Below are 19,866 nucleotides of genomic sequence, written 5' to 3'. Positions count from 1 at the left end.
GAGAAAGAACTAAAGCAGACTAAATGGCAAGAGCATAGACAAACAAAATATAGAGCCATCAACTACCGACACACCAAACCTAGAGAACGAACAACAAACAGAGAACTGTGACAAGCAAACGCATAAAGAAGTGCCAAAGCATCATTAATAAGATCGGTTTAGTAAAAAATATGTCTAGTTAAATGTTTCTTAAGGGGTGTGTCAGGTCAACGGGGGACAATTAATACCAATGGAGGAAGTATTCATCAGGGACTAACTCCATACCTGAACTATCACCTACAACTATTCAGGAGGAACTATCCAACTATTAGGAACTATCAATCACCATACTGGAATAAACGAGCATAATAAAGAGCCAAGTAGTTTGAGCATTTTCTCTTACAAGTAGTTTCTTTGTTCTTAGGCAGGTTGGGTTTGATTGTACTATTTTGTTGATGTTATTGTTCCTTGACTGTATGTTTTGTATTACTTTGCAACTAGTTGTCATGTTTTCTTCACTGTCCTTTTCTTGTTAGGCTTGGTGGTCAGGGGCACCGGGTTTGTCATAGTAATAACCTTATTTATGCAGTTTCTTGATTTTGTTATCTGTTACCGTCTGTAGTTTATTAAGTTTGGCGATTGCACTATTTTGTTGATGTTCCTTGTCTATATACTACTCCCCCCGTCTAGGAAGGTAGAATGTACGCTGATCTTACCCCTTCCTCAAAGGTAGATATGTTGTTCCCGATAGACACTCGGCTAAAGAAAAAAGTCCAAAGTAGTCTAGCAAAAGAAGTAAACAAACAAAAAGAAATGTGAATAGATATAATTATATTACATGCATGTGTTATGTATCATGTGTATATAAAGTTTTTCTGGAAATGATCCAGTAGCTGAACAAATGATTGTTGAAGCTTCTTTAGGCCAAAATGTTAGTTCATCACTGGCTCTATAGAGTTTCTTGAGAGATCCTAATCATTCTGAACAACAAAGCCAGCTAATAAAAGATGAACTCGAGGGCAAATCTCTCAACGAAAACTTGAATCTACAACGTAACACACCCCCTTTTGTTGCATTTGGTGAAGGCTCAACAGATATCGTGGGACTAATGGTGTATGTTCAAGCAAAACTTTCTTGAAAAGCTGTCGTCATTGATACATTCTTAATCTGAGAGCAACACGTCCACCTCAGGATCCTCAGGTGTCTCCGCGTCATAGTGTGTATTTGTTAGCCGCGTCATACTATGTGGAATCTTTTCTCTTGTAGAACTATTTCCTTTCTCACATATACATGGAGATGGATTTTCATGAAAGACACCCCAGGTTGGCCCAATCTCCTTTGGCTCCCCCAAGAAGCCTGCCTGACATTTATTGACTCTATCTACAAATTCCTTTTCTGTCATGTAGTTTCTGTTTAAGAATAATCGAAACAGTTTCCTAGCGTTTGGACGAATGGTGGGCTTATGACCAAAATATCTCCTGCATCCAAAAGGAAAAAGTATGTTAGCTAGCCTTCGAAATACTCCCTCCGTCTCAATTTATGTGAAGGTGTTTGATTGGGCGCAGAGTTTAAGAATGAAAGGAGGACTTATGAAACTTGATCATCTCATTAAGGGTAAAATGAGAAGTTTAAAGTTAAAATGTTACTAAATATAGAAAGGTACATTCCATTATGAGACCAGAAAGGAAAGAGTGTGTATAAATTGAGACGGAGGGAGTATCTATTTTGCAGAAAAAAGTGAAATAGGAGAAGGAAGAAGCAGACCTTCTCCCTGCTAGAATTTTCACCATGTTTCCATGGTTGTTGGCTACAAATACATCGCTTTCATCACAAACTATGAAGTCGAGAGCAGCCAATCTCGAAGAAAATGCAGAAAATGGTGCTAACTCATCCTTGCTTGCAAGGGTGTCCTTTGTGTAGAAGTTTGGAAATAGGGCCATCAATGGAGCCAATGTCTGATTCCCTCTGTATATGTTACCGGATGCTACATATATATGAACACTTTTGTCATATCCAAGTGATCTCAGCATCAAGCCGACTTCTTCAGGAGTCAGAGGGCATCTTCCGTTCCTCCTTGCCTTATCGGGGTTACTCGCCTGAAAGTATATCGTAAATAGAGTGCACACTTCACATTGTATGAAAGCAGGCTAAAAATTAACTCAGCATAAAAAATGCTCCTTAGAGCTGAAAATGTAAGTATATACATATGTATATGCATGCGCGGATGACCAAACTCTAGTTTACTATCCAGACTATCCACGTCATGAGACTCGATTCTCTTTCTGATAGGTAAGTCCCTCTCTGTATTCCAACATACCCGGTGTACGCAGCCTTACCCCTACGTTGAAAATCTGTACCAGAAGTGTTTCTTTTTCTTTCTTTCCGATGGAGAAAGACATGAGCCTAAAATTGCAGCCGTTAGCCTTGGTTCATCAGTAAAAGAAGTACAGTCCAGGACGCGTGGCAAGCACACATCACATGTTCAAACACTGTCGGTATTTCAGTTGAAGAGGGTGGAGGGGCAGGCAGGCACATTCCCACCCCCCACCCACCCACCCGAGTTTATAACTTGTGTGCAAAACCAGAGATGGGCTAACGAGAAGGGATTTAAACTATCCATGCATAGATGGAACAAAATGAAACAATCAAATCGTTGAAGCTCACAGCCAGAATGATCGATTATGAGGGATATGATTGGAAGCAGATACTCAAGTACTTACACGTAAAGTTTTCCACTTCTTCCGTATCCTCCCCAATTCCTCCCTCTCCTTATCGCCCCCTCCATAATAGCATCCCGAGAATGCAAGCATATCGGGTTCAAACCTGTTAACGGAACCATATGCACCATCAGCACACAATCTCTTCTTTGAATTTTACTGAAAAAATCCATTAAACTCCAGGAAGAAAAATCCTCCCAGCATCAAAAGTTAACATCTAAGCAATATACGAGTATAAAGCAAGGAACAAGAATAATTCGTCATAATCAAAAACGATATGGTGTTTGTTATCGACATTCTAGCCACAATTCTTTTGTTCGATAAACTGTTCCAGTTAAGTCGGTGATACAAGTCAAATGGCCACCTTAATTTTTGAAGACATGAATGGAGGTTATCATTTAAAGGCTCAAGACTTGGTCACCCCGAGTGCACAAGAATATGTAAGGAAGACCCGTTTTGAGCACAAGCAAGGCCATGTGTGGAAGATTGCTTGGAGCATCGAAGACTTGAGGATTCACGGCTTTGGACAACACTTAATGGGTCATGATTTGGTCATCTTCATTAAGGGTATTTTGGTCACTTCATTGGGTCCAAATGCACTCCATGGCCACCCCACCCTTTAAGGGCATTGTTGTCATTTTGCCTTGTCTTGTAATAGAATATAAATAGCACATTTTAGGTCTTTTTCTCATTAGTTGTTCATTGATGTAAGACTTGAAACATGAAACACCTTTAGTTGTAGGGCTTGGAATAGCCATCACACCGAAATGAGGGCAACAAGTGTGGTTATCACTTGTGTTGCAATGTTGGCTTGAGACGTTGGTGTTTAGAGGAGGTAAAGTTCCTCTTGTGTCAACGTAGGAGTTAGGTTAACCGTTGTGTGTAATGTTAAGGGTCCAAGATTACCATATTCTTGGATTCTTAAGATTATACAAACCAAGGTCTAACTATCTATCCATTTTGTTTATGTTGTAATCGTTTGTTTGTGTTCTTGTAATTCAAATCCGTGACTTGTTGTTCTTGTTCCATTGTTGTTGTTCTTCATCTAGTTGTTGTTAACATAGTTTGTTGTTAGCTGTTTTTAGGTGATAAACATATCAATACATTGTGTTCTTGTATTGTTGTTGTTTGTTGAATCCGAGTGTGGTCTTCAAAAGGGTCCTCGGATCTTTGATCTTGTGGACAGATTTTGAAGTGTGTTTCGTGTTGTCCTTGTAGTTTGGTATCAGTCGGTCTAAATTTAACCCCCAGAATCTATATAGTACTATAATCCTGTCTGCGTAAACTATTAAACTTCCTGAAGATAGACAAATTAAACAGTAGAGGACCAAATACTAAATGTATGTGATCATAACAAATAGAAGACTAACCTTAGGTGAAGAGCGATAAAATGCTTGCTCCTCGTCCTAATTCGCTGGACCAATTTCTCACCCAGTCTACGTATAGGGTCAGCAAACTCCAATGCATGATAATTAACTCTGCATCTAAGCTTTTGCAAATCTGTAGGCAGCCTATTTGCAAGTCGATAGTCAAACTTGGTGATCTGTACAGCCTGTTACGAGAAGCAGACACTATACAGGTCTATAAATGTCAACATTCAAACATATCATATACAGCATAAAGATATCCATATCCACGAAACCAATCTGCAAAAAAGTTTTTTTTTTCGACGAAAAGCTTTCCTAATGAATGCATCAACCTAAAAGGTTCCCATATCTAGCAGGAACTCGCACTCGAACATGTCATGTTATGACACTGTTACTCGTAGGTACTTACATGCGACATGTTTATACTCACACCCAAGTTAAATCATATTCCATCAAACTTTTCCACATATTTTACTGTCACATGAATCATGAATCACGTAGAAACAGCCTCTTGCAGAAATGCAAGGTAAGACCCTTATGGTCCTGCCCTTCTCCAGACTCCACGCATAGTGCACCGGGCTACTGAATCAATGATAATTGTGTAGAAGTGATGCAATTCACTACCATGTCAAGCAATAGCACTATGCTTTTTAAAAATGTCCTCGCGCATACAATGGGTTGAAGAAGTTTAAGGGACCTGATATACTCACGTGTTTCTTGTCGAGTGCAGGCAATACACGATTTATGTAGCAACGTTCGCTGCACTTTCTAGGAACTTGCATTCTAGAAGGTACCCAGACCTGCCCTTTTTTGAGTGGAAGTTCCTTTATAACTGAAACATCCTTGGCAAGATATTTTATAAACCAATCAACATCAAAAATATCAGAGAAGACGCTGCATGGAAAAGGTATAATTCGTTCACTTTGCAGTTACTCGTAGAATCACCAACGCTAAAGCGTGTATATATAAACAGTAAGCTAACAGATGCTAGAGTGTAACCAAAATATGATCATTTTTCAGCTACTCACCTAGAGTCTTTCCAGAAAGAACTCTTGTCCAGCTTTGGAACAACAAGAGTAGCATTTAAAATGCGAGCAGCAACAACAGCATCGGTTATCTGGCATCGAGATGAGAAACATTACATTGCTAAATACTGAACCATTCTGGATTACATGTAATCATCGTTGTTAGATGTCATCAGAAGCTAAACTATGTAACAGTTAAAGGCAGGAATGTTACGACAAATGTTACACATTACCAAGGCATCCAATAGGCCTCGGCTCAAGACAAAAAAAACAGTCTAGAGGAGACATAACTAGCGGTAGCAGAGACAAAACGGAGTAACACAACAAAAGATAGTAACAAAAGTACAGAACAAATACTACCACAAAATACTACTACTATCGATCTACCCAAAACAACAGATATAACAACAAAAATCCAAGAACAAAGAATCTACAAGCGTAGCACTACGACTACTAGTAAGGACATGCAACACTCCCACCTACTAGCATGCACGCACTGCTACCTACTAACCTTCTACCCTACTTCGCATCCGCCACACCTTCCTATCTAAGGTCATGTTCTCGAAAAACACAAGCAAGTACGTACATCATTTTAAATGGTTAAGCTAACAAATTACTAAATACAGCAGCAACCAGATTTCTTCATTGAAAGCCAGTGCAAAGCACATTTACTTACACCGGTTCTTTGCTGGTTAAGACCTCCAGTTGTTACAATCAACAAGTAACGGTTAGGCTGAGTTATATTCTCAGCTTCTGCAAATTTTACAACAACTCAAATCAAGAACGTCACAATAAAATGACATTTCTAAATTCCAGTAATTGAAAAAGGACTGAAGATTTTACTCACTTTGAAATTTCTTACTAGCATTACTACATCCATAAAAGAGGTTGGAATTTCTCGAACTCCATATATCCCGCTTATTTACTCCTTCTTTATCCTTGATCAAGCCAAGAACAAGTCATACAGAATTTACAAAGCTACCAAATTTAGTAGGTGGTCGAGGTGCATGCAAGCTGACCTGGACACCACGGTTATCAAAAAGAAAATGAAAACTTCACAGAGAAAAAAAAAAAAGGCAGAGATTAACCTCAATAGGTAACTCAAAATCTTCAATTGCATTATCAGCATCATTTTCTCCCTACAAATACAAAATTACAATCAAATCAATACTCTAAAACACACAAAGAGACATACCAATTGTACCTTGAAACATTAGCGGAACAAGAATTTTCAATACGGAGATTCAAAATATACATAAAAAGTAGGGAAAATGCTCTATTACCACCTTGAACTATACACGAAAAGGCTGAGACACACCCGAATTATACCTCAAACTATACAAATACAAAATTATAATCAAATTGATCCTCTAAAACACACAAACAATGATACCAATTATACCTCAAAACAAGAACAGAACCAAAATTTTCACTTACGAGATTCAAAATATAAAGAAGTAATCAATATCTACTATATATACATACACATAAAAAAAATTAAGAAAAAAATTAAAAAAAAGACCTTGTATATACAGTGTATTTTTTTCCTAGCTCCGCCCCTACCTTGAAAATGGACGTGCATTAATCAGGGGCGGATCTAGGATTATATATAATCAATAAATATTTGATCATGAATCCAGTTATTATAACAATCAGAATCCACAAACTTTAAATCCTGACGTCTACATCAACATACATGTCGAATCAATTACAAGTAATATAACAATATTGTACCAATGAATCGCGACGATTGGCATTAGGAGAAGGGACAAGAATGGAGAGGAAAACGAAGAGGAGAAGAAAGATGGAGGCGACGGTGATGGCGGGGATTAGCCACCTCCGACGGCTAAAAAGGTGGTGGCGCCGCCTCGAGAAGACCATGGGAATGGTGGTGGTGGTGAAAGGAATATGAGATGATATCTTCCAGTTTGATTTGATGAAGATGAATGAAGAAGAGAAATATGTTGTGTTTGATATGTACGTAAAACACACCATATGCATGACATGCAAAATAGTTAGAAACTAATTTCTATATATGGAAAGTAATTTATAAAGCAATTTTTTTATTATTATTAATAAAGAATGACATTAAATATATATGGACAAACAACATAAATTCCGATAGTTTCGAGCTTGATTATAAAAAATCCTGATATTTTGTATAATTACTGAAAATCCCAATTTTGGGTCTGTCGAGATGCATAATTAGCTTACGATGTATCCAATGAACATACACTTTTTAATTTTCTTTATAAAGATACATAATTAGTTCTCGATATATATTTTTTTATCCATTTTGGGTCTATCGAGATACATAATACATCCGACGAAGATATATTTTTCCTTTACAAAGATACATAAATAGCTCCCGACACATTCTTTTTCCTGATTTTGTGTCTGTCGAGATACATAATTAGCTCCCCATATATCCAATGAAGATATATATTTTCCTTTGTAAAGACACATAATTAGCTCCTGATACTTTTTTTTTATTTTGGGTCTGTCGAGATACATAATACAATGAAGATACATTTTTTCCTTTGTAAAGATACATAATTGACCCATGATACATTTTTTTAAAAAAAATTTGGGTCTGTCGAGATACATAATTAGCTCACGATACAACCAACAAAAATAATTTTTTTCCTTGTAAAGATACATTATTAGCTCCCGATGTATTTTTTCGATTTTAGGTCTGTTGAGATACATAATGCATCCAACGAAAATACATTTTTTTCATTTGTAAAGATACATAATTAGCTCCTCATACATTTTTACGATTTTGGGTATGTCGAGATACATAATTAGCTCACGATACATCCAACAAAGATACATTTTTTCTTTGTAAAGATACATAATTAGCTCCCGATATATTTTTTTCGATTTTGGTTCTGTCGATATACATAATTAGCTCCCGATATATTCAATGAAGATACATTTTTTTCCTTGTAAAGATACATAATTAGCTTTCGATATATTTTTTTTTAATTTTGGGCTATCGGGATAGATAATACATCCAACGAAGATACTTTTTTTTTTTTTGTAAAGATACATAATTAGCGCCTAATACATTTTTGCGATTTTGAGTCCGTCAAGATACATAATTAACTCCCGATGCATCCAACGAAGATACATAATTAGTTGAAATTTTTGTAATTACTTTTTAAGACTAGAGATTTGTGTAAATATGGTAAGTTAAGGTATATGTTTATGTTATTTTTCTATTTTTTACTCCCCGTCTAAAAAAGAATGACCTATTTTTCTTTTTAGTCCGTTTTAAAAAAATAATCTCTTCCCTGTTTTGGAAATACTTTAATTTCAACTTTTCACGTGACATATTTAAGACCACAAGATACAAAAGTCTACTTTATTTCCTTAAACTTTTAGTATTAAGTCAAAATGGGTCATACTTTTTTAAATGGAGGGAGTATATCGTTTGATAATATATCGAGCTAGGATCTATCGAAAACAAGCTTTCTACTTCACCTATGAGGTAGTGGCATAGACTGCATACACTTTAACTTTCCCAGATCCCATTTTATATTGTTGTTTCATAATACATCGTATGATATTGCATTATGTTATATTATACTGCCTACGCTTCTTTTAAGTTGTCACGTCTCACTTTTCAAGAGTCAATTTGACTGATTCTTAAAACTAAAGTAAATCCAAAAATGATTGGGCGTAAAGCGTCTGTTAGATTAGATAAATTCAATACGTAAAGAGTAAAATTTAGATGGTAAAAAACTATATGAAAATAACTACATTAGTATATATATATATATATATTGCGTAGTTATATAGTAGTTAAAGGCAAATTAATAGTGCATCAGAGTATGAAATATGATGATATTACGAGTTAATACTTGTAGAGTAACTAGTTAAGTGTAAGTGTTTTGCACGTGTGTCTCGCATCAATCAACAAATTATATATAAGAAGAATGAAATTATTAAAAGTAATCATTGACGTTAAAAATGTTATATTTATTTAATAATTTAAACAAATATTGTATTTGTGGTATCTCGCTTGACTTTTTTTACAAATAAATTGTTAAATAATTCCTTTCCGTCGCTTTGACGTTTAATAATATAAAAAAAATGTTGTTTATATTAATAATCTTCTTTAAAGTGAAACATAAATATATCCGTGCGAGACATTGCAATATATAATTCTTCATGTGAAACAAATAGGAGAAGAGAAATTTGATTATTATTTTTAAGTAATTATCTTTTAAGTAACAAATTTTGAGTCTTTTTTTTTTTTTTTGGAGAGATTTGATTTTGTAGTCCTTTACCATAATTAATAAATAATTTATCTGATGAAAGGAAGTCAAATTATCCGAAGATAGGGGTGTGCATCAATCGATTTGGTTTGAATTTATGTATTATTGGTTCAGTTTATCGACTTTAATTTTTAACTACACTAAATCAATGACCAAACTAATAAGATATATTCTTATCGATTTTGTTTTATTTATTTTTGATCTTTAATGATTCGATTTTTCAATTTAACTGATAAGAAAATACTCATAAAATGTCAATTGTGGTATGCGAAGGAGTGAAGGCACTAATAATATTAGGAGAAAGTATGTCAACAAAATAGAACGATAACACGATAATTTTTTTTATAAAATTAATGACCCAAAATCAGTAACAATAAAGTAATAACATTTTTTAACTCGATTTATCGGTCTGTTTGATTTTTGCACACCACTACCCATAGAAGAATGATATCTTACCCATGATGCAATATAGTGGTAAAATCGAATGAATGTAGAACTCATGTCTTCAAACGAAAATATAATTAGTACAAAAAATACATAATTACTTGTAAAGAATGATATCTTATATGTGTTGCAATGTAGTAGTGCGTGAAACTTGAACAAAATTTAACCAATCTTCAAATGAAAGAATAATTGGTACAAAAAAATTTGTATTTTGTTAGCGTAAATTATTACAAATTGATATAGGTGGGAATTTAAATAACTAACAATATCAATATAATAATTTAAAAAAGGGCTACTGACCTAAACAACAAACTGGAGAGGAAGACATTAGAAGTGAAAAAATATAACATAAAATTTAATGAATGAATAAAAGGAAAATACCGCAAAAAAAAAAAAAAAAAAAAAATTATCAATGCTACCAAATTAAAAAAAATCAATTTTCACCACTCCTAATTTAGAAAAATGTCTTACCATATATTAAAGTCGATCTCATATATTTTAGGATTCAATTTTATAAAGACAATTAAATTATAAATTGAAAAAAAGATGAAAAGACGATTTTGTCTGTTGTGGAGACTTTTAATGAAGGATAAAAAGTTTAAATTATTTTTGTAACGGTTTTCACACTTTTTATTATAGATATAGATATAGATTATACATATAGATGTAACAAATCAAAACCTATTGAAACCTATTGCATATACTTTATCCTCTTGAGAACCTATTTAAGACAAATAAATTAATACGAATAAAAGTATTTATTAAATTGCAGTTGACAGTAATAGTAGTCAATTTTATTTATTTTTTTAAAATTAAAACGCATGAAAACAAGTTATCGGTGTTTGAATTGTGGTAATCAGGACGTCATAAAAAATGTTTAATTTTTCGATTATAAGAAAAAGGCTTCTATTACGTATGAGGTCTGAAAAATGATTGAACCACGAAGTTTATTGTTCCTCGGTGTTTGAATTGTGGTAATCAGGACGTCATAAAAAACATTTAATTCTTCGATTATAAGAAAAAGGCTTCTGTTACGTATGAGGTCTGAAAAACGATTGAACCACGAAGTTTATTGTACGTATGAACTCATGATCTCCTGATAGCAATTTGACAATATGCCTCTCTCGGACCGTCTAATCTATGGGCTTTGCACTATATTGGGCCTCCATATCTGATTTCTGACTTTGGGCTTGGATCCAACAGGCCCATAACCAATAATGTAATTTTGGTGACTTTTGGTTGGTTTAGTAAGTTGGAAAAACAACATAATTCTCGATAGCTTGAAGATTAATTATAGAAAATTTCAATATTTTAACATAATTAGTAAAAATCCTGATTTTGGGTATGTTGAGATACATAATAAACTTCAGATTTTTCCTTTATAAAGATACATAATTAGCTTCCGATATGTTTATTTCGATTTTTGGTCTATCGAGATACATAGTACATACAACAAAGATACATTTTTTCTTTATAAAGATACATATTTAACTCCCGGTACATTTTATCCAATAAAGATACGTAATTACTTGAGATTTTTGTAATTACTTTATAAGATTGAAATTTTTTGTAAATATGATAAATTAAGGTGTATGTTTACGTTATATTTTTCCGGAGACGAAAATAACCATCTTGAGAATATTGGTTTGAACAATAAAAACCTTTTGAATTTAGTCTTTGCATGACCATTTAGAAATAGAACAATTATTTTCAAAGTAAATATTTATGCACCAACTTTGGAACTTGAATTTAAATCTGAAAAATGAATCAAATCAAGTGAATATTACTTAGAAAAAAGCTTGAAAAATATGAGTTCAAGTAGAATGCCTAATATACTTGATTTTAATAGTTTTCATTCTATACATTTTAACTTGTCGCATTTCGCTTAAGAGTGAAACTGTATGAACTTTAATTACTATTTTTTTTTAAAAAAAATTAATCACTTATAGTTTTTGAACATCTAAGTTTTTAAAATTTTAAAATATTAAATTAATCTAATTCACTTTAACTCCGAAAATTAATCAAGTTGTGATCTAAAACCATAGACAGAGATAATTATACAGTTACGAATCTATTACTAAACTTAAAAAAAAGGGTATGACATCGACCATGTTCTTCCCTCGATTTTGGGCGAAAGTTATTTTCTTTCATAAACTATCTCGATCTTTAATGTCGTGTCGTTGCGTGTTTACCTCGACTTTCTTACAATAATCAAACACATATTTTTCATATATCGTTAAATCTTGATCTTGTAGGAAAATGTTTTCAATTCTATAAACTGAGGCTTTTGTCTTTTAGCTTGACAACGTCCACAATGTAATCGTAATCGTAAGGGCTCTAAGTGTCTTGACACAACTCACAAGTGTTACGATGCTACTTGCGTGAACCTACTTTTATTATGAGTTTTTGTGAAGTTATTTTTCTCGATATTTTGTACACCTCTCCCTTTTATGGATGTAGGTTGATTAACCGAACCGCGTTAAATTATTACGATCTTTTTGCTGTATTTCTCGTTTGTCTTGTTATCCATGGACGCTTTTCCGAAATTTATTTTATTAGCTTCGACATGACACCTGATAATTTCGGCCCCAACACATACACTCTTCCAACCAACACTTCAAAGTAAAGGAATAGAGAAAGACACTAAGAGGAGAATAACATAACATTTGAGTAAAGAATATAATACTTCCTCCGTTTAAAAAAGAATAACCTAGTTTGACTTAACACGGAGTTTAAGAAAATAAAAAAGATTTTTAAATTTTGTGCTCTTAAATTAAAGGTATGACAAATGTACCAAAATGCCCTTCAATCTAGTAGTCTTAAGCATGCCACGTGGAAAGTCAAAAGTAAATAATTGCTAAAAAGGGAAAAAGGTCATGCCTTTTGAACGGACTAAAAAAGAAATGTCATACTTGTTTAAACGGCGGGAGTACCAAATAAAACTCCAGTTTTGACCCTGACTTGTTATGGATTTACAAACTTAGAGAGACAAAACAGTACTAGACATAGTCGACAAATGTATAATATATGTATAACTATATATACAACAACAACAACGAATCCAGTGTATTCCCACAGCGTGGGGTCTGGGGAGGGTAAGATATACGCAGTCCATACCGCTACCTCCGAAGAAGATTTATAACTATATACAATCAATGTATAATCTATGTATACCGGCTACTAAAATAAACAATGAAACCAATCACTATTCGGGTAAATCTCTCTATATTCAACTGTTATAGGAAGCAACACCTGAAATTCCATCGAACTATTAAATATGGTTCATCTATGACATCTGTTATAAGTTTGACTCATCTATGTCATTGTTATTGAAAGTCTGATTCATCTATGTCATTGTCATTACAGAAAGGTTCGTTCGTGCCATAACAGTGATTTGTGTAAAACCATTTTTGTCATGTAGCCTCTTATTAGAGGTCCACATTACCAAATCCAAATCAACCAATAGTACTAAAAAAAAAAAGTTGAAAATTGAACCTATTAAAATAAAATTTGATTCAAACAGATAAAATAAAAATTAGACTTATTAAAACCAAAAATCAAACTAATTAAAAATAAAATCAAACCCATTAATTGTGTCGAATTATATTTTAATGGATATGGTTATTATTTGATTTAAATAATATTAGTTGATTTAAGGTGACGTGGACTTCTAATAAAAGATCATGTGGCAAAATACTTTTGCAAAATCGCCATTGCAAAATATAATGACTTAAATGAACTTTTCTGCAACGGCGGTGGCATAAATGAATCAAACTTTTAAAAGCGATGTCATAGATGAGCCAAATTTATAACAACTGACATAAATAAGACAGTTTCAATAGTTCGTCGACTGCATATTTGAGCCTTTTCCTTACTATAATCTTGCAAGTTGCACCATAAAGAGATTTTTTTATGAGATAATGCATCAAAACCTCCTGAACTTGTCTCCACAACTTACTTTAGCATTTAAACTTAACTTTCATTTATTTACCCCCTTAACATCTTCAAAGAGAATTAATTTTGCCCTTATGCTGACGTGTCATGCAAGAAAGATTTATGGTAAAAGCAGGACAAAAACATAAGAGTGTTTCTACTGGTAAGAATTGTTGTATAGAATAAAGGCAAAAAGCAAAAGAGAGATGCTTGGTGATAGCAGCAAGAAGGGAACAAATGAGTAAAGAGGTCTTATCCTTGTGTGTTTTGCATAAAATGAAGCCCATGTCAAAGGTGCCGTATCAGCTAAAAAGGATGACAAAAATACGCTAAAATTTAGTTCGGAGATAATAGGGCTCCCGAAAAGTTGGGATTGTGTTTGTAGCAAATTTGGTCATAGTTCGAGGGGGGGCAACTAGATGCTTTACCATCAGGATTACCAAGGGCGAACCTATCTGCATCTTCTTGGTGCTCTGGCACCCGTTAAATCCAACGCAGACAAAGTATAATTATATAAAAAATTATAAAATTTGGTATAAGCTTCAAAAAAGCACCAGAAGATAGCTGGGTGCTTTGATTTTCAGGCGGAATCTTAAAAGCTTTAGGCGTGAATATGTATGTTCGAACCTCACGAGCACCCACGACCCCTAAATCCTGGGTCCGCCACTGAGGATTACAGTACTAATAATATGAATATATACTTGTACTCAGTGTATATAATCTAGAAACTCAACTCACTTATCATGGATGACTACTAGTAACCATCTATGAAAGTGTAAAAGTCACAGTATAGAAACATTAGATTCTTTAATACCAGCATAGAGGCTTGTAAAGAAATATATTTCTCAACAAAATGCCTCTCCTAGCAGTCAGTATATATTAAAGCCATAAGTGACTTGTGAGTGGCATCAACACAATATACAGAAACAACTATAGTGCAAATGGACCCTTCAGCTGCCTCTAGCTATAGAGTTAAATCAGAAATTCAACCACAACCATTAGAGCAAGAACCGGTATCGCCTATAGATCAGTCGAGAGAAAAGAGGAATCTTGAAGATGAGATATTCAATGCAGCTATGGCGAATAACTGGACTAAAGTGCAGAAACTGTACATGGAAAACGAGTCTCTCCGTACAACCAAACTCACTAGATCCGAAGATACTGCTCTTCACTTAGCTATTTCTTCCTACCATCCAGATCGATACACCTCTTTACATCATCCTCATCTTCTTTGTATTAAGGATATGATTACTCGCATACCAAAGGAAAATCGAGAGCGTATCTTAAAACAGAAGAATGAAAAAGGGAACACACCTCTTCACCTTGCAGCAGAACTCGGGAGTGTCCCCATTATTGAGTGTTTGGTGAACTCAGAAGAACCTGAACTCATCTGGGAGACCAATGAAAAAGGGGAAACCCCCTTATTCATAACTGCTTCTTGCGGCAAGCAAGACGCTTTTCTCTACCTACATAAATGTTGTCAAAACGAAAACGAAGAAGGTCCAATCGAACTTTGTAGAAGAAAAGATGGGGACAATATTCTACACGTCGCCATCTCTGGCGAGTACTTTGGTAAGAGCCATAAGCAGACAATTCGATTATACAGTTAGACCTCTCTACAACAGTCATCCGCTATAACAATATTTCACCAACAACCAAATACTTTTTTAAACTGATTTTCATATTATGTTATATTATATGTTCTTTATAACAGCATTTCGCTATATTAGCCAAAAATAATCGAAACAAACGACGTCATTATAGAGAAGTTTGACTATATATCCATATATTAAGTTCTTCTTCTTGTAGAATGGGATAGTAGTATTAACAACTTCTCTTGTAACAGAACTGGCTTTTCAGATAATACATTACTATAAGCCACTCGTCAACCGTTACAACACACAAGGCATGTCTCCTCTACACATCCTTTCCAGGATGCCTCAAGTATTCAGAAGTGGCAACCGTTTTCGATTCATCGATAGCATTATCTACTACAGTAAGTCTGGCCTTTTGTGTCAAAAAGTGGCATAGCTCTTTGTGTCAGCCCAACACATTTACAGTTTTCTGTTAGCCATACACACCCAATACTTTTGCATAATAGTTTATGTTCATCGTTTGTGGAGGTTATATAGCTAATACTGAGTTCTTTTATCCAGGCATAACTGTCAAAGAGCTAGAGAAAGAGACATATAAAGCTGAAAGAAAAATAGACTTATACCAGAAAATACAATGGTGTGGGACAAAGAAATTCATTGGTCGGTAGATTTACCACAGTGATCAATGTTTCATCTAATCTGTATAGTACATTATACTAGTACAAAAACTCGTTAGGTAGGAAATGCCAACAGACTCCAATCAAAACAAGGACGTTGCTCACTTGCTTTGGGAGTTCATCGAAAGTGATAGACCAATCTCATTTGAAAATGCACTAAAGAGTGTATGAAAGACTGTCGTTGGCACTTCCTACCTAAAAGGTTTACATTACCAAGACTGATTTTCTCTTTTCTATCCCAGATTATATCAAAGAAGCATATCGTGGGAACAAGTCTAAAGGTACGTGATTATATTGAAACATTGATTACTCCACCCATGCCGAGTTAACCAATAGTACCAATCTCTTTTTTCGCAATGAACTAACCAAATGATACGAGTGCTTCAGGGGATTCTCGTTGGAACTTAGTACCTAAGAATTTTATTTGTGTAGAATTATATGATCTAAATGAAAGAATCTCATCAAGAGTACAAAGAATAACAATGCTTCTCTCAGGAAGCTATAGAATCAGAAAGAAAGAAAGAAATGAAGAAAGAGAGAAAAAAGAGAGAATTGATGGGAAGAAGAGAGTGTTATCAGATAGTTTGTAAACATGGATGAGATGAATCAATCTCTATCTTGATCATATGGCTACATATACATGAGTGATCACTATATATAGACAAGTATAGAACCTTCTAGAGTTACTAATTCTAACTACCTCTTAACTGTCATAACTGACTTTTCACAAAGTTAGTTATGAGTAGTGTTTCTTTTAACTTCAGCTACTTAGTTCCTACTTGAGCTGGAAACCTCAAGCCTTTCTTCTTGTTCATCTCAACAATTTGCTAAAAGATTGATTCTGTCATGTGACCAGGAGGTCACAAGCTTAAGCCGTGGAAACAGCCTCTTGCAGAAATGCAAGGTAAGGCTGCGCAAAATAGACTCTTGTGGTCCGGCCATGCACATAGAGGGAGCTTTAGTGCACCGGGATGCCCCTTTTTTCCAAAGACTGATTCTCTTTTCTATCCAGATTTAACTGGAGTAACTAACGTGAATCAAGCGACGAAGCCTCAAGGTACGTGATTATGTAATAAGCTCTTCAGGTTATGTGGAATTAAACTATGATATACATATTTCAGGAGGATAACTCTTACTAGTAATAACTAATTTTTCTTTTACCACAGACCAAGGTCATCAAAGTGATAGTCAAAATGATCCCGAGAATCCCCCAATTCAAGGTGAATACATGCATAAATACCACAGTTGAAACTAACTATTACCTCAAGCTATAACGATTAGATATAATTCATCAAAACTTGCACACAAATATCAAGAAGAGGTGTGCATAATTACATAGGAACCTTTATCAACTCATTCTCGTCGAGTTAAGAAGTACACCGATCTTTTTTCGACAATGAACTAACCAAATGTACTGAGCATCTCATTGTGAGAGTGTTGTTGGCACTTTATACCTAAGAATTTTGCACATTCAAACACTAATTCTGTTCTTTATCCAGATGCTACTGGAGTTACTAATGAGAATCAAGACAAGAAGTATCCAGGTATGTGACTACATATAAACCTGTCAGGTTATGCCGACTTAAGCAGGTTACTAACAGGCAAGAAATCTATGATACATGATCTTTATCATGAGGATAACTCTTATTCATACCAACGTATTTCCATTCTCTCCACACCAAGGCAATCCAAATGATCGCAAGCTAAGTTGCTCGAACTCATCAAAAATGTCTACGGGTGTGTGTCAGATCCTCCAAAAATAGTGTATTTTTGAAGAATCGTACATGGGTGCGGCAACATTTTTGGAGAGTCCGAGCAACTTAGATCTCAAGAATCCTTCTACTGAAGATGAACACATACATTTGTATATGTAGCGCAGTTGAAACTAAATATTACCTCCAAGTGCGATGATTAGATGTAATTCCACTAAAGCCTATTTGGATGGGCGTATAGCTTTTGGTTTATAAGACAAAAGTCATGAGTTAGGAATTCTAACTTATCGCTTTTGGCTTACTTTTGCCTTTTTGGTTTAAAAACACTTTCCCTATTTTACTCAAACACTACAAAAGTGCTTAAAGGCTATTTTGTCTTAAAAGCACTTAGAATAAGTCAATCAAAACAGGCTCTAAGTATACACGCTAACACACAGAAAGTATCAAAAATAAATAATGAGGTACATTCTAAAAGTATGATGTTCTCCATTAAAATCAAAGCATTGAGATCCTTCGATTCCAAGTTATGTGAACATTTTCTATGTGAAGAAAATTAATAAAAGAGTGCACGATTCTCCTACATATTTCTGCTAACAACTGATCTGTTGAGTTCCAGCTGAAGGGAAGGGAAACAGGAGGTTGTTTACAGCCAATTATGCCATCTTTATCGAGTTCCTCAAATGTCTAATGAAGGTTGTACTACTTGTATCGGGTATCGGTAAGAATTATTCTTGCGACATTTCTATTTTAAGCATGCATACATTTCTTAACTATTGAATGCAACAACCGTAATTCTAAAAGAATCAGACTTACTAATCTTTCGAACAATGTAGTTCCCATCCCTTTCTGATATATTTTCTGCTTCACCCCTTGCTTGGAAATTAATGACAATAGAGAGTATTCAAATCTTGTTTCATGCAGGACTCGAAAGGATTAAAAAAATAAAGGAAAAGAAAAGTAAACGTAGAGCGGGAGTTCAAATTATGAAGTTGATGATTGAGAAAGAAAAACGTTACCAATTCTATAAAAATACCGGGGAGAAGCCAGCAAACCTGTATAGTCGAGACAGATATAACCGAATTGGAGCACCTCCTCCCGCACCTCCTGAAATAGCTGATGATACTACAGAGGAAGACGTCTCTAGTAACACTGAAGCGATCAAGCAATCACAAACTTCTAGCACAGATGAAATTAAGACAGATGATTCCAAATCCGGTAAAGAGTCTTTTTTCCCTAGTCATAATTGTGTGGCAAGGAAACTTTGTTCCGTGTCATCAAGACTTTACAATTTTAATAACTCAAGTTGTCGTCGTCGTTCTAGATCAATAATATCAACATGCTGAAAATTTTCTCTACAATTCCAAATCAGGATCAATTTTCTTCTTTTTTTAAAGCAGTTATAACTTAATAGAAGCTATGAGTTCACTAATAGCAACTAGAATGACTATAGTTCTAAATACAGAATTGCCCATGACCAAGGAGACACCGCTATTAGTGGCATCAAAGATGGGTATTCTAGAGATGGTAAAGAGGATACTCAAAAAGTTCCCAATAGCCATTCAAGATACGGACTCTGAAGAGAAGAACATACTTCTTTTGGCTGTAGAGCATAGGCAGACAATGGTCTATAACTGGCTAATAGAGGGAAAGTATCCAGAGTCCGTGTATTCTCAGGAGGACAAACATGGAAACAATGCAGTGCATATAGCTGCAAAGTATCAGAATCTCGAGGTGTGGCGCATCCCTGGTAAAGCTCTACAATTGCAAGGCGAATGGAAGTGGTACAAGGTAAGAGATTTTTAACAACCAATCATCTCTTTATTTCACAAGGGATTAACTTAAATACACTAAAACGTAAAGAATTTTCCTATCATACTACAGTATGTCAAGCACACTTTGCCAAAATTAGATGTTCGTTATAACAAGAAAGGTCAGACACCAAGACGGGTCTTCGAAGAGACGCATGCAAAGTTACTCGTAGAGAGCACCGAATGGATCAGCAAAACCGCCGCGTCATTAGCAGCACTAATTGCTACAGTTGCATTCGTTACATCTACCACAATCCCAGGCGAAGCCGATGTTAAAGACAAACCACACTTAGAAAATGAACCTGCTTTTGACGTGTTTTCTATAG

At 34.6% G+C, this 19,866-nt stretch overlaps 2 protein-coding genes across 2 annotated transcripts in view; one reads left to right on the top strand and one right to left on the bottom strand.

Moving 5' to 3' along the window:
- Positions 1–775: 775 nt before the first annotated feature.
- Positions 776–7,088, bottom strand: LOC107849710 (O-fucosyltransferase 16). Its single transcript, XM_016694270.2, has 10 exons — positions 6,823–7,088; positions 6,177–6,227; positions 5,936–6,026; positions 5,765–5,841; positions 5,092–5,180; positions 4,774–4,957; positions 4,067–4,248; positions 2,700–2,802; positions 1,744–2,075; positions 776–1,457 (listed from the first exon to the last, which is right to left on the bottom strand). Exons 1-10 carry the CDS (start codon positions 7,081–7,083, stop codon positions 1,142–1,144), a joined length of 1,686 nt encoding a protein of 561 aa, XP_016549756.1. The 5' UTR covers positions 7,084–7,088; the 3' UTR covers positions 776–1,141.
- A 7,382-nt stretch (positions 7,089–14,470) lies between these two features.
- The window catches only part of LOC107850349, a gene marked incomplete in the record, with an annotated part of 8,877 nt that continues 3,481 nt past the window's right edge, over positions 14,471–19,866 (top strand). The window contains 11 exon segments of the mRNA XM_047401291.1: positions 14,471–15,320; positions 15,595–15,744; positions 15,905–16,003; positions 16,263–16,301; positions 17,033–17,077; positions 17,187–17,240; positions 17,520–17,564; positions 18,349–18,450; positions 18,654–18,947; positions 19,195–19,520; positions 19,614–19,750. Of these exon segments, the coding sequence (XP_047257247.1) occupies positions 14,690–15,320; positions 15,595–15,744; positions 15,905–16,003; positions 16,263–16,301; positions 17,033–17,077; positions 17,187–17,240; positions 17,520–17,564; positions 18,349–18,450; positions 18,654–18,947; positions 19,195–19,520; positions 19,614–19,750 (1,922 nt within the window).

This window comes from Capsicum annuum, chromosome 12 (genome assembly GCF_002878395.1).
Source record: "Capsicum annuum cultivar UCD-10X-F1 chromosome 12, UCD10Xv1.1, whole genome shotgun sequence".
NCBI lineage: Eukaryota > Viridiplantae > Streptophyta > Magnoliopsida > Solanales > Solanaceae > Capsicum > Capsicum annuum.
Note: the sequence above shows the minus strand (reverse complement) of the source record. Positions and strands in the feature narration are given on the sequence as shown.